At 51.3% G+C, this 14578-nt stretch overlaps 2 protein-coding genes across 2 annotated transcripts; both read right to left on the bottom strand.

Annotated features, from left to right (window-relative positions):
• Positions 1-1003: 1003 nt before the first annotated feature.
• Positions 1004-7740, bottom strand: SUCNR1 (succinate receptor 1). The gene is made up of 4 exons (XM_052685943.1): positions 7568-7740; positions 5377-7511; positions 4312-5225; positions 1004-2926 (listed from the first exon to the last, which is right to left on the bottom strand). Exons 3-4 carry the CDS (start codon positions 4312-4314, stop codon positions 1976-1978), a joined length of 954 nt encoding a protein of 317 aa, XP_052541903.1. The 5' UTR covers positions 4315-5225; positions 5377-7511; positions 7568-7740; the 3' UTR covers positions 1004-1975.
• Positions 7741-7855: 115 nt separating this feature from the next.
• On the bottom strand, positions 7856-14304 carry AADAC (arylacetamide deacetylase). Its single transcript, XM_052685941.1, has 6 exons — positions 14151-14304; positions 13858-14056; positions 12032-12254; positions 10811-10880; positions 10184-10355; positions 7856-9646 (listed from the first exon to the last, which is right to left on the bottom strand). Exons 2-6 carry the CDS (start codon positions 13993-13995, stop codon positions 9038-9040), a joined length of 1212 nt encoding a protein of 403 aa, XP_052541901.1. The 5' UTR covers positions 13996-14056; positions 14151-14304; the 3' UTR covers positions 7856-9037.
• Positions 14305-14578: the final 274 nt, after the last annotated feature.

Consider the following 14578-nt stretch of genomic DNA (forward strand, 5'->3'; position numbering starts at 1 on the left):
CACAGGGAATGCATTTGGCTGCCACAACAATTTTATTTATTTATTTTTTTTTTTCCAGATTGTACCAGTAAGGACAGGTGAGATGCCCCTACAGGAGCACATCTCCATGCAGCTGCAATGTCCCCATCACCGCTCAGCCACCCCCTGCAAATCTCCTCCCAGCACAGGAGCAGCTGGGGAGCTGAGCTCTGCTTGTGAGCGATCAGTGTGCACCTGCACAGTTCTCAGGAGCAGCCCTGGTGGTGCCTCGGGAGCTGTGCACCAAGCTGGGGTCCCTCACTCTGACCAACACTTTCCACACTCACTGCCCCGGCTCTGCTGCACCGGACAGACGGGCATAGAGCAGAGTGCTGCTCCCGTCCCTGCACTGCGCTGCACAGGGCTCCTTATTGGCACCCATGCTGCTCTCTGCAAGGAACATTTATTTTTAGGCTGCTGACCGCCATTGAGACGTGCTTGGACTGCTTTCAGCCTGACTCACCGCGGAGCTGCTGTGCTCCTGTGGCCAAGTTCTGTCCCCACCCAAAGTGGAGGAAAACGGAACAAAATAAAACACAAAGACCTGGGCTGGGCCCAAGGCCTCAAGAGTGCCCCCTGCCCTGCTGCGTCCAGCTCTGCTGTGCAGGGCACGGGGACCTGGCAGCATGGCTCTCACTGCTTAGGGCAGCTGCAAGTGGGCACAGCTCTGAGTTATCTGGAAAGAGAGCAACAGTGGAACACGGTTTAAATACTCAAACGCTTGGAAGCTAAAGCCGCCTATCGGCCTCAGTCGCATCAGAGCAGCAGGGCCACACCGCTGCCAAAGGGACCGCTTGGCTCGGGGCCGGTGCAGGGAGTTGGGATTTGGTGCTTTGCTTTCCCTGAGCTGCTCCCCTCACCGAGAGGCACAGGGCTGTCCGTTCCGCAGCACAGCAGCAGCACAGCACCCAGATCCTCTCCATGGTTTTACCTCTGAGCCTACCGTGGCCTCCTTGCTCCTGGCCAGCACCTCGCCCCGTTCCTGTGGCTCTGTGGGAGCTGCAGAGCAGAGCTGCTGCCTTATGCCTCCCCTCTGTGATGGTTTGCAGGGGGTGATCAGGCAGAGCCAGCTCCTTGTTGCTCTTCTTCTCTTCCAGTGCTGTGAGCACAAGGGCCAGGAGGCCCATAACTGCAAGTTCTGCTCTCAGAAATAATCTCCCGAAGTAAAGCAAACCTCTACTTGCATCTTGAAGTTAGATTTGACAAGAAGCAGCAGGAATAAGGAAATGCATCATTTTTGTTTTTACTTGAAAACTTCCTCAGTGCATCACTGGTGTTCTGCAGCCAGGTCAGATGGCACAAAGAAAGCTGCCTGCACACAGTGCAGCTCACGCAAGGCCTGCCTGGCCCACCGCCCTGCCCTGCTCCCTCCCACGGTCACAGGGCGAAGCAGCCACCTTCCCAGCCTTGCTGCTGGCTGAGTCTGTCCACCTTTTTGCATACCTCCTTTGGTGCACATCCTTGGTGCCAGCCCAAACAGGCGGGAGATGTAAATGGGCGCAGCTATTCATGCCAAAATGAAAACCCCCAGGAGCCGTAGTTCAGGCCAGGAAGTCACGTATGCAAAGGCAGCTCTGCATGGAGCCTGCAGCACCCAGCTCCAGCATGTTTCCCTCGGGCTCGGGTCTGGCCTGGCACCAACTAGCAGATCACTGATCACAAAAGATGTTTGACAACAAAAGTTCCTGCTGAAAAACGTCACAATGATATTTTATTTGCAATCTCAACAGAGCACAGCATACCCTATGCTGGGTTTGGTGTCAGGCTGCCCGCTGCCAGTTGACCTGCCTCTGTCCTGCTGGAAACAAATTGGCAATAGGCACTTTCAGTGACAAACTCAGCTCCTGTGTGTTCTGCTGCCTGAACAAAGCTATCTAAAGAATAAAGCAGTGCATGCTGCCGATGTTCTCCCACACAGCTTTCCCCTAGTTCCATTGCCAGAGCTCTCCCCAGCAGTTCATTTGTTCGTGCTTTTCAGCCTGCCCAAAACCTGCACTACTTTTGCCATCAGCATCTCTCGGAAGTTGTCCCCCATGAGGAAGTAGAACACGGGGTTGATGGCACTGTTGAGGAAGGCGATGGGCCGGGTGATGATGTAGGCAGTGTTGATGGTGCTCTGGGTGCACATGGACATGTTGAGGGCTGGGATGCGGGAGGCGAGGCGGACATTGCGCATCACATGGTATGGGGTGAAGAGCAGAGAGAAGGTGGTGACAGCCAGCACCACCAGGGTGAGCGGCCTCTCAAGAGCCAGGACAGAGCTGCTCCTCTCCTTCCAGGTCTTCAGAAAAAGCAGCATCTTCACATAGAAGAAGCACATTACGGCAAGGGGGATGAGGAACCCAAAGAGCGTCAGGAACAGACTGTAGATGAGGCTTTTCTCTGGGTCCCCAGAACTCGCGTAGTCGAGGCACGTGAAGTTATTGGCTGGTGACACTGTCTCCAGGAAGAAGGTCAACGGCAACAGCTCCAGTATCACCAGGACCCAAACAGCAATGCACACAATGAAGGCTGTCTTCCTCTTCTGCAGTGCATGATCTCTGAAAGGGTATCTCATGAGCATGTACCGGTCAATGCTGATGACGGTAAGGAAGAGGATGCTGGTGTACAGGTTGACGTGCAGCAGGAACCTGTTGCTGTAGCACAGGATGCTCGAACTTATCCATCGGCCTCGGGAGTAGCTGCTCACCAGGACCGGTAAAGTGCACAGGAACAGCAAATCTGACAGTGACAAGTTGAACAGGTAAATATTGCCATTTTTCCACTCCTTTAGGCAGAAGATATAACCAAGCACAACAACGCTGTTCCCAATGGCACCCAAAGCGAACTCCAGGCTATACATGGTGGAGAGGTAAACCTTCTGCAGGGCTTCTCCCACATCCTGACAGGCATACGTCCCATTCACAGCCTGCAAAGGCAGAATGAAAAAAGCAAGTCAGCACAATCCATCATATTGCTGTCGTGGTATTGTTGCTGTAATAGATCAACACGGCACACTGCTTCCTTCCAGCCCAGGTAGCAAGTAGGTGCATGAAGATCACACCTTGTTTGCACAAGGTTTCCGCTCTCAGCTGCTGGCAGGGTCAGCGAGGAGCAAACACCCAGGAGAGCACGCAGCCAGGAGGGCCCTGCAGTGCGGCCGGGCGCTGACACCCCGCAGGCAGCGGCTGCTCGCAGCCCTCAGCTCCCTTACACAACTTCCGCCCGCGCTGCCCTCTCAGCACAGCATCGCTCCCTTTCCAGGAGGATGAGCTCAGCAGCGCGGCTGCACTGACGGCATTTCTCAGAATTCTTTAAGAACTTACCAGACTGCGCTTACTGAATGGACGGAGCCATTCGTGACGTGTTCAAGTTTCTGCCGGCACCCCAGCAGCAGGATGGCACAGAAGTGGTGCAGGTGGAGCACATCCCCCCGCTCCTACGGGAGCACAGGGCTGCCCCGGGGCTCTGCAGCGTGGTGGTGAGGAGCGAGAACTCCTGGGGAGCTGCACCTCACAGGAGGTTGCTTGAGGATAAACCTTGCTTTTGTCCTGAGGGTATGGATAAGCAAATGCTTTTGTTTCAAAGAAATCAAGCAGAGGCACAGGCGCTCAGCCCTCTTCCTCAGGGAAACATCCACCTGCTGCTGAGAATCCCCAGGGGCACTGAGCACCAGTGAGAACAAAGTGGTCAGAGTGCAGGGGAAGATTGAGTGTTAGGAAAGTAAAACGTGGGTTACAACTGATATCAAGTTAAGGTTCAGCTCTGAAAGGACATCAATGTGACTGCCACAAAGTCTGCAACAGGCTGGATAAAGATTTGCAGACACCACAACTTCTCGGAGCTGCTCTGGTGCCTGAAGCACGTTAGTCTGAGAATGGGGACCTTGGAGCAAAGTGACACGCTATGCTCCGCAGCCAGCTGATGAGACAGAACAGGCACAGCACACATAGCTCCCCACAGCCACACACAGCAGTACCCACTCTTCCCTAACCCTCTGTGCCCCAGAGCTCCTCAGAGCCCTCGGGACCTGGAGCTGTTGGGGCCAGAGCAGCACCAGGCACACCAGGGCCCTGCCTGCTGGGGTCCTGCAGAGCAGCTGCAGAAGTGACCACACTGCCACCAGCACTTCAAGTACAAATAACAACTAGCAAGCTTCTGCATTAGCAGACACGTTGATACAAGCAGCAGAAGCAGAGGGGCTGCTGGCTTGCAGTGGATGAGGCCATGCAGGAGCTCTTCGTGGAGCAGGAAGGGGCACAACGCACAGCTCTGCACACAGCTCCCCATGCAGGGGCACAGCGTGCAGCTTACCATGCTGGGGCTGCTCCCTCGATGATGAGTTCACACCAACCATCCCTCAGTGGAACTTCTCCAATTGCCAGAACTCAGCGCACCACGGATGCTTTATCCTCGTTTGCATGTGATGCAGACGTTGATGAGTCATGCGGAGGCGCGATCTGTGTGGTTGCACAGCACCAGGAAGATGCCCCAAGTTTGTACAGGACCAGCAAGAGGCAGAGGAGAAGCTGCCCCCTGTGCTGTGGGCTGCCCTGAGTACAGCACAGTGACGCAGCCAGAATGGCTCCAGCACAAGCAGCACCTGCCGAATTCACAGTGCTGTTGTGCAGCCAGCACCACCAACAAGTGGGATGGGATGGATGGAGCCAGCTACGAAGTGCATATGGGTTCCATTTCGCTCAGAATTCCTCTTCCAGGCCTGCTTATCTGCTACACCAGCTCGTGGGGGAGCTCAGGGGCCCTGCCTCAGGCAGCACTAACAGCCCTGAGCTGTGCAGCAGTGCCACATGCCCGCTCACACAGCCTGCAGCAATGCTCCACATCCACTCCATACCCAGAGTGCCGGCTCCAGCTGTCGGGAGACAGCTGCCAACACCGGAGCAACATCTTCCTCTTTGCATCACTATCATGATATGGGCCATAAAAAATTCAAAAGAGAATGGAAGGGGCAGCAAAGAAACCTGTCACATGATGGTCAACCCATCAGTGATGACTCACCAGTCATCGCTCGTGGCCAATAGAGGCAGCCTGCAGCAGATGAGGCGCTGTGGGATGAGTGGAGGTTTGCCACAGAAGCTGACCGTGAGGGAGCAGCCAACATGAGACCCCTGCAGAAGTAATCCAGCAGGCAGACGTGCCCACCCAGCTGCTCGCTGGAGCAGATCTCATAGATTTTGATGACAGGAGAAGGCCATTGCTTTTTCAGCCTATGGAAAATATGAATACGTATAGAATATTGACAGCTTAGAGGAAAGGGGGAAGTGGGGAGCAACACACTTGACAGAGCTTTTCCCATAGAATCATAGAATTTCTCAGGTTGGAAAAGGCCTTAAAGATCAAGTCCAGCTGCAACCTTACCTACTACTTTCTGGATCCGTCTCCAACTCTGCTGATATATTGGCCACAAGAGGTTTAGAGCTCTTCAGAACATCGAGGACAACTTCTGTTAAATAATAAAAAAAAAAAGCATCAGAAAAAATGAACACATTTGGAATGCATAGAATGCCTTCACCTGCAGTGCCACTGCAGCCCCTAAAGGCACTGCTGAATGCCTCCCCCTGTGCTGGGCCACCACCTGAAGAGATCTGCAGTCTCTAAACACATTGGGAAATGATAGGACAAAAGTGCTCTTTTTTCCTCAAAGCATCCACACATCCACCTTCTGTGTGAGGTCACAGAATGATTTGTACTGAAAGGGATCTTAGAGATCATCCAGTTCAGGGACACCTTCCGGTAGAGCAGGTTGCTCACAGCCCTGCCCAGCCTGCTCTTGAATGCCTCCAGAGAGGGGGCACCCACAGTGACTAAGTCTTGGATGGTTCATTTATTTAGAAACTGATGTCACAAGTCTCTGATGCTCTTTTCCATCATTCTAGTCCTTACGAAACAGCCACAAGCCTCTTCATTCCGTGCTCTGCTGTAAGTTGTGGGATATTCTTATTTTGTTAAGAAAACATTGCATGAAATAACCAAGAAAGTATCCAAGGAAAACATCACCAGCATCTCTAGCACCTGGAAACAGCATCAGAGGGGCAGAGTGCCAGGTGTGTAAGGACATGCTTCCATTGCGCTCAAACAGACCCACATTTCTCTGACAAAGCTTCCAACACAGGCAGTGAGGAAATTCAGTGACACAGCACTGCCACAAGGCTCGTAATCATGGGGTATCTGGGCAACTGGTAAGCTTCTCCTTTCCTCTTGGGAAAAATGCATTGAACTGAGCAGGCTGATACATGGCAGAGGTCAGACTTTTTTTTTTCAGGCCAGCTGGTCTCCCAGTCAGCAGCCTCAATACAAACCATGTCATAGAGAAGCAACCCAGTGCCACCACCAGCAATTCAAACAGCAACCTGCCCCAGCGAGTTCAGCTGTGCAGATGGATGTGTGCAGATGCATGCATTGTGCTGTCCTGCAGGCAAGATGCTGGAGCGTTGCTTCCAAAAGCTTCACCATACTGCTCCCCATCAGCTCAAAGCAAATCTTCAAAGCCTGATGTGCCTTTGGCTGGAGCAGGCTCAGTCATTAGTCAAGGCTGTGCTTTTAAATTCCTGGGGTTCTCCAGCATCCTGAAGGCTTTGAGGAAGACAGTCAGGCACAGTTGTTGTCATTAAGGACCTTTAATTGGTGTATATTATATTGAGGCCTATCAAATGAGTCATGCATATTGGAGGGCTCATTGTGACACATTTGCATTTGGCTCAGTCACTGGGGCTGGCTGCGAGCAGAGCCCCCAAAGCAGGGGGGTTGGCCCCCCCCAGATGCACTGTGGGAGCGTGAAGCAGGGCCCTCAGGTAACAAATTCCAGGAGAAGGATCAATGGACACAGAGAGAGCAGAGGGACGGCAGAGAGCAGCTGGGCACAGCACACAGCAGCACACGCACAGAGCACCCGTTGCTGTAAGGCACAGCAGCCGCACCTGCTCCTACCTTTGCTGCAAAGAAAGGATTGAACAACACACGTTTACCTTTCCTTTTTCAGCACCAGGTTTACCTGTGTCCCAGGATAAATGTGACTCATTCCTTCTCTGCCCTGATCCCCGGGCTCAGCTGAACAGAAGTGCAGATAAAACCCAAATCCCTCCACTCCCACATTTCCCTATGTGCAATTCTGCTTTTATGAGAGGAGCACACGAACAAGCCTGAAGTGTTATAACTGCCTGTGGAATGCCGTTTGCATAACAGGTTTTGATAATGCCCGTCATGTACAACAGCCCCCCGAGTACTTTGCCACCTGTTATTTGGAATTGCACCAATTATGTCCAGGGTGCGAAAAAAAGGGGAGTTGTGAAATTGTTTCAGCTGCTCCATTTGACTTTGTTCCCTGCAGGAATAGATCTTAACAATGCACGCTTCAGAAACTCCGACACAGCCATCCTCCGTGCCCCGAGCTGCACAACCCCTCTTTCCCACCTGCCCATCCAGGAAGGTTGGATCTATGTGCAAAAGTTATTTCCCTGGAGAGGCAAGCACTCCTCCCACGGAGCAGCACCCAGCTGCAGGAGTGCGGCAAGAGCCACTGCCTTCTGCCTTCAGCAGGGCTGGGATGGACACTGCCAGCTCCCAGCACCTCAAGAACCACCGTTCATTTTGCCTGGCTTCATTCCCCAGTTCAGTGTGCGTGGAGGAAGGCACAAACGTCTCAAAGAAAATGACGTTCTCAAATTGTTAAGCAGTTAACACATTCACAATATAACCTTAATGCTTTCAAACATTTATCTCAGTTTAATGTGCCAGGAGTACTGCACAGACTCATCCCTTCTCAGCACATTTCTCATGACCCTGAATTTAGCCCTGATTCTCTGTGGCAGTTACTGTGTGTAATGAAGTTCACTTGTCCTTTCTGTCACCCACGTATTCCGTTTATTGGAAAAGAATAACATTGCATTAGAATCAGAAAAGTTTTTTGTATTCAACATAAGACAAAAATACAGCAACCCTGACATAATTCCATCTAAACGCCTGCATACACACATGGAAAAAACAGCATTTGTGCAGTAGCTTTTGTGCAAAAGAAACAGGATGCTGCATGTTCGTTGGTGGTGTTTTGCAACCACCTTCAGACCAACAGCCCACCAACGTGTGCTCACCACTCAAGTTCAGGGACTCGTATTTAATACAGAGAGCACCTCTACATAGAATATTCATTCAGAACTGTGCTGAACTCTGTCTTCTTCAAACCTATAATGTTGCCTAATTTTATTCTTAAAAACTGCATAACAGTGATAGGGATAACAAGAACATGACACTTATTTAGTAAGCAGAACACAATTGCAGAGCAGTGTCATTCTAAGGGCAGGACCTTTGCACCCTTCCCTTATCTGATGGGCACCCAGAGCTGTTCAGTTACACTACTTCCTTCTATTACAGAGCCTAATGGAGGCAATTACTGAGTAAGACGGGTGCAGATTTTTAGTATTTGCATCGTCTCGCAGCCATCCCCTTCGGTCTTGTGGTGCTCACCTGGAGCTGTGCTGCAGGGCTGGCAGCAGGGATGCAGTGGGCAGATTCCACTGCTGCCACTCACGCTGGGTCTGCCCACTGCTCCTCTGCTGCTTGTGGAGCACCTGACACAAGGGGTAGGGGGTGAGCAGACAGAAGCAGCAGCTGTGTGAAATGGTGATGGCACATGCTGACACAAGCCCATCGCTGTGACACAGCATTGGGAAGGGATTAAAAGTTGCCCAGCTGAGCCCTCCGCTTTGCCAGGCAGGCTGCAATGGGAGCACTGCCCACCAAGCCCAGGCAGCTGCACAGTGGGGACCAGGCACAGCCTGATGGGGGTCAGCCAGGAAAGGGGTCCCCAGGCAGTGCTGGGTCCTAAGCTCAGAAGGCAGCACCAAAAAAGCACACGTTGGATCAAGCTCGTTTTCCTGATGGAGATGACAAGAAATGCTATGCAGACACCTCAAGGCAGCACAGAATACAGCAATCACACCCAAAGCAAACAGACCCCATTCTCCCGTACCCAGCTCAGCTGCACCCAGCCAAGAGCCAGATGTGTTGCAGCACCCCTCTGTGGCTACAGATGCTCCTCCAGCCACCGCAAGTAGCTGCTCATCAGCCTGTGCCCCACGGCCGTGTCAATCGGGCTGGTGACAAACGTCAGCGCCCCGTGGAAGCCGTCCTCAGCGTGCTCGTGTGTGACAGGAACACCCACCGCCCTGAGGCGCGTGGCATACATGAATCCGTCATCCCGCAGCACATCGTGCTGGCAGGTGAGGATGTAGGTGGGGGGCAGCCCCCGCAGCTGCGCCTCCGCTGCCAGCAGTGGGGCTGCCCGCGGGTCCAGCAACCCCGGGTACTTCTCTGTCAGCCCGGGGCTCCCAAACACCGGGCCGGTGTAAACGCGGTCCTTCTTCAGCCTGTCGGGCAGCAAGGTGCTCCAGTTCACAAACTGAAACAAGTGGCCCCATTGGGCCGGGATGTGGCGGTTGGCGGTCATCGCTTCCCTGAGAGATGGATCGGAAGTAAAGTATTCGCTCCAGAACCTGATCATGAGCGACTTGGACAGAATGGGCATGTTTGCATTTTGTTCGTAAGATGGCAGATTCATATCAAGAGTTTGAAGAGTAGGATAAATCAAAGCCTGGGCCCTCGGCTTGTTTGTGACTTCAGAGTCCTCCAGCAGCTGTAGATAAAGGAAATAAGTGCCAAGTCAGTCAAAAAGTGTTGGTTTTCTCACACCAACTGGAAACCTTAAAAGTAAAGAACTAACTACTTCTTCCTCACACTCCTCAGTGTCTGTGGTGCATCCACAACCTTCCCAGCCGAGCACAACCTGACCAGCTTCCCAGAGATAACTTCCTACTGACTTAATTAAATAACCTGCAGTAAGCACAAGAGGCACTTCAAGATTGATCAAAGGGTGCTAAAAATTAGTCTTGTTGCTTTTATTTTGCTGTCACTGAGAACAACTGGAGTCAAATTGATGAAATTTCCTTTTCTAACACCTTCCCTAAAACAGTAAAAATTCACTTCAGGGTGTTCCGATGCCTTTTGATTAAAAGGCTGAAGCAAACTTGCTTAATCAGAACATGAAGGACCTCCTGCACGACAGCCTGCTCGCACCAAACACACGGACAGGTGCCTTGTTCTCCTTGCAGCCTTTTCTAAGCCTCCATGAAATCACAGGCAATAGCACTGCGTTGCAAAGCCACCTGCGTACCTTCTGTGCCACAGCCGCTGCCAGGTTGCCGCCGGCGCTGTCTCCTGCGACGCAGACCCGCGCCGGGTCGACCCCGTACTGGGAGAGCACCCTGCTCTGCAGGAAGAACTTGGATGCTGAAAACACATCTTCAAACTGAACTGGAAAGTGGTATTTGGGTGCCAGCCTGTAACTGTTGGAGAGGAGCAGAGCGATGTTACTCAGCACTGCAGAGCTGAGGAGCGCCTTTCGCCCCATCCTCACTCTCTCCCATGAAAATACATGCATAGATACGCAGTGTTGCGTTTTCTCTATCTAGAATGCCCAAGATGTTCTCATCCCACAGTTTACTCCTTAAAATACCGTATCTACTAAGAACATCAGCAATCTGCCTTTCTGCTTCTACAGATTCCCTGTGCCTGCAGCAGTGGCAGGACTGTCCATCCGGGAGGCTCAGGCATGGGGTTGCCCACCCAGCACCACAAAGCAGAGCCTGAAATAACCACCACTCAGCACCCACCGCTGCACCTTAGCAGCTTTTGATTATGATCACTTCAAACTAGAAAGAACTATATGAGCCAAATAAATTGAACTGAAATCCTCTCATTTATTTCAAGTGCTCATTAGTCTAGAAGGAAAATCTCTTACTTGACTGATACCACAACAGCATTTAATTGGTTTGAAGTCTTTCTTGCCAGAAAGTCATAGGGTTTCATGCCTGAAATGAAAGGAGTCACTGAAAATCCATTTCAATACACATTTGAGAACAAATTAATCTACAGCTGCATGTTCCTCATGGCAGAAGCTTTCAGGTGACTGCAGCAGCACCATCAGGCTGTGTGCCCATAGGGTTATCTCAAAGCACAACCTGGGCAAGAGATCCAGCCGTCACTTGAATGTTGTCAAATAGAATTAAGCACAATAAAAAATTACAGTACTTTCCAAGCAACATCCACGAGGCTCAGCTGTTGTGGCAGAGAGAAATGGAAGCAAGAAGCACAGCAAGGTCAGATCAAGCTCTCAGCATCACACATGCATTCACACTGAAATGAAAGAGATTGCCTGAGAAAAAGAGCTTGGCTCACCCTCCCCCGAAACAAGCAGCCGACCAGTGAGTTGAGCTATGGGTTGGTTGGGGAGAACTTCAGCCACATCTACAGGACTTTGATGCCAGGCTGGGTGATGGCCAACAACGATCGTTTGCGACCTTTGATGTAAAGCTCTGAAACTGAGCAAAGCAAAGCAAAGGACTTGCTGTAGGGGAGAGCGTGACTGGGCTTGAGAGGAAAACATGAATAGTTCCCACAGAATAATAATAGCAAAAGTATAGCAGCAATTAAACCATTTTAGAAAGCTATGCTGAAATCAACAAGGAAGAACACCAAGCGTGAGATGAGCACTGACAGCACAATAGTAGCCAAAATCAAAGAAACATGCTTACCTTCCCAGAAACACATCCATAAGAATAAAGGATGCAGTAATAAATGACTTCTGATATTGCAAAACTCCATAAAATCAACGCCAGGGATTAACAACTATCCCACACTCTCCCTGGAGCAAGAGGTGTGAGGAGCTTCCACAAACCTTCACTCACCATGTCCCCATTTGGTTTCTGTTTCTTTCTGTCCCTGTGTGGAATTTTTTCCCCCTTACTGAACCACTCCTCAGTTCTGCTTCCTTCTGTAAGACCCCCTAACCGTGCCCACAGCTGCAGATAACACACCGTGACACAGGGCTGGCCACTGGAGCAGCCCTTCATGCTGCTCCTCACGAAGTCCTGCTGAAATGCAGCCCCTGATCCTCTGCTGCGACTCCCAGTGGGACATCGAGACCTCCAATGCAAACTATGGCACCGACAGGAGAGCTCACCTGCATCTCCAAGGCAAAATCCTCCACCATGGAAGAAGAGCATAGCCCTCCGCAGCCCCTCTGTTGGCTTTTTGGGCAGGAAGAGGCGGACGGCAACACCGCTGAACTCCGTGTCCGTCACAGCCACGTTCTCATCTGAGGTCGGCGCCACGTACTGGGTGACCGAGGGCAGCTTCATGACATCCATGTAGTTCGCCAGCCCCAGCATCTCAGCAGCCTTACCCTAGAGCCCAGGAGCAGCAGAAATGACATTTCACACACAGCTGTAGTGGCTCCCTGAGCTCACACCTCCACAAAGCTGCCTGATGCTGCACAAGGCTCCAAAGCTGCTGCTGAACTCACGGGGCAGAACACTGCTGGCTCAGAGGGGTTCCCATCACCAACACATTTCATTACCAACAGAACTGATGTGTTAAATGCATTGAGCATGGATTTTTCCCTGTTTCTTTTGCTTCTGTCAGAAAAAAAAATGCGGATTGTCCCTATAAGAGCAGTCTTACAGCAACCAATAGCTTCATATTTGGAAATGATATTGAAAGGGTACAAAATCATACACAAGAGATAAAAGCTTTCAGACATTCTATGTACAAATACCCGCTTAATCCAGCCCACATCTTGGGAGTAATGAAGAATTCCTGCAGTACTAGCAAGAAACGGGGTAAGTGCAGATACTTATGGGATGGAAGAGGCAGCAGCAGGACAGGACAGAACTCTCCAGCCCAGCTGTGGGCTCACAACCACCCTGCCAAGCCCAACCCAGTGCCCACGCCAGTAGCATGCAGGCTGCTCACAAACACTGGCCAAGCAGAACTGGAAGCCTGTCCCACAGCTCCTCAAAGACTCCCTCCTGTTTGTTTCTATGGCAGCTGTAGGCAAGCAGAAAGATGCCCTCAACACGCAGCTCCCCTCCTCCCCAGGCCTTTCATCTCTGACCTTGTTTTCAAACCGAGCTCACCTGTCTGCAGCCAGGCTGGGTGCTGAGCACAGCCAGGTTCAGACCAGCACCAACTGCTACATGCATTACAGGTGGGAACTGCAGCACCTATCTCTGTGTGCTGCATGGGCTCAAGAGTTACTCAGATGAAATAGCAGCATTACATGACAGAAACAAGGCAGAAGCTGAGAACATGGCATGTTAAAACTAGCGTGGAACAACACACTGACTGACAGCACAGTCCTTCTTGCTGTATAACCATGGACAGGCTGCAATGCCACTTCCTCCACAGACTGCAGTTTACAGCTCTGTGCTTCTCAGCCAGGTAGCACTTTTTGGTAGGCAAGATTGCAGGTAGTTCAGTATGAAAACACGGTTTGAGTTCTTCACACCATACCACTGTTATCCCTACAGCCAGCACGGTTTGTTTTAGGCCTGTGCTGTCAGCAGACTTCCACAAAACCACAGAGGTAACAGCACTTCAGCAGCGCAGTTTTCCTCTCGCTGGCATGCCATGTAATGCTGCTCAGTACAGGGGCTCTGTGAGCCAGGAAAAGTTTGAGGAGCAGAGCTTCAGCTGCAAAGGATCAAAGAGCAAAACAAACCTGTTTGCACTTATCCACGTTCACACTACACATCACACTTCACATTAATCTCACGTTTTTCCATGACAGCACAATTAAACCTTTTCTACCAGTTTCTCTACAGTTACGGTCGCACTAAGTTCAGCACTCAATTCCAGATACTACCGCCCTTCACTAAGGTGCCAGGTATTGCCTGTAAGCGTCACACACGAATATTGCCATGTATCTATCACCACAGAGCACCACTACTCTCCCTCCCCACAACACTACACCCACCCAGGCCCACACCATCACAGCACCAAACTCACCATGTGCCCAACCGTCCTCAACACCGCCGAAATCAGCATCAGCTTCCAGGGCTGCCCAATATTCTCAGGGATGGGGCTGTAGATGTAATACGCCACGAGGATGAAGGCGACGCAGAGGTAGAGCAGTTTTGCTCCCATGTTTGCCACCAGTGTTTTGCTCAGGACTGATCACGTAAGTGCTCTCACCGACTTTTAGCAGCTAGCAAAACAGATAGGGCAAAGTTAATCCCATGTTGTGCTTGGATCCCGCCCAGGGGGTGAGCTCTTCTCTGATCACTCTGCACAGAGGTTACCCTGCCACGTCGTTCAGGCACTTGGAGCATGCAGTCAGCACTTCAGCTCCCCACTGCACATTGTACGCTGCAGTTGCCTGCTTTCTGGCATTTGCAATGAGAACCAGCAGGAGGGCTGAAGGGGAGAGAGGCAGTTAAAATACAAGGAACGGGATGTGGCCTGGGAACCTGCTGCAAAGTGACAAACAAAAACGCAGAGGAGCTCTGAACATTCAGGAGCTGTCAGGATCTGTATGCATTCAAACAGATCCCAACTTGCAGCAGAACCAAACATCAGATAAAAGCTGCATATGTGCACTGTCATTTTCAAACTCCACTCCCTGCACCGATAGAAGCACACCCACTATTGTGTACTAACACACCAAATCCATTGTGCAATAGCAGCTGGGCCAGCAAGCAGTTAGGCTTCTGGTTAATATTTGAAAGCC

This window comes from Tympanuchus pallidicinctus, unplaced genomic scaffold (assembly GCF_026119805.1).
Source record: "Tympanuchus pallidicinctus isolate F22 unplaced genomic scaffold, pur_lepc_1.0 scaffold22, whole genome shotgun sequence".
Lineage (NCBI taxonomy): Eukaryota > Metazoa > Chordata > Aves > Galliformes > Phasianidae > Tympanuchus > Tympanuchus pallidicinctus.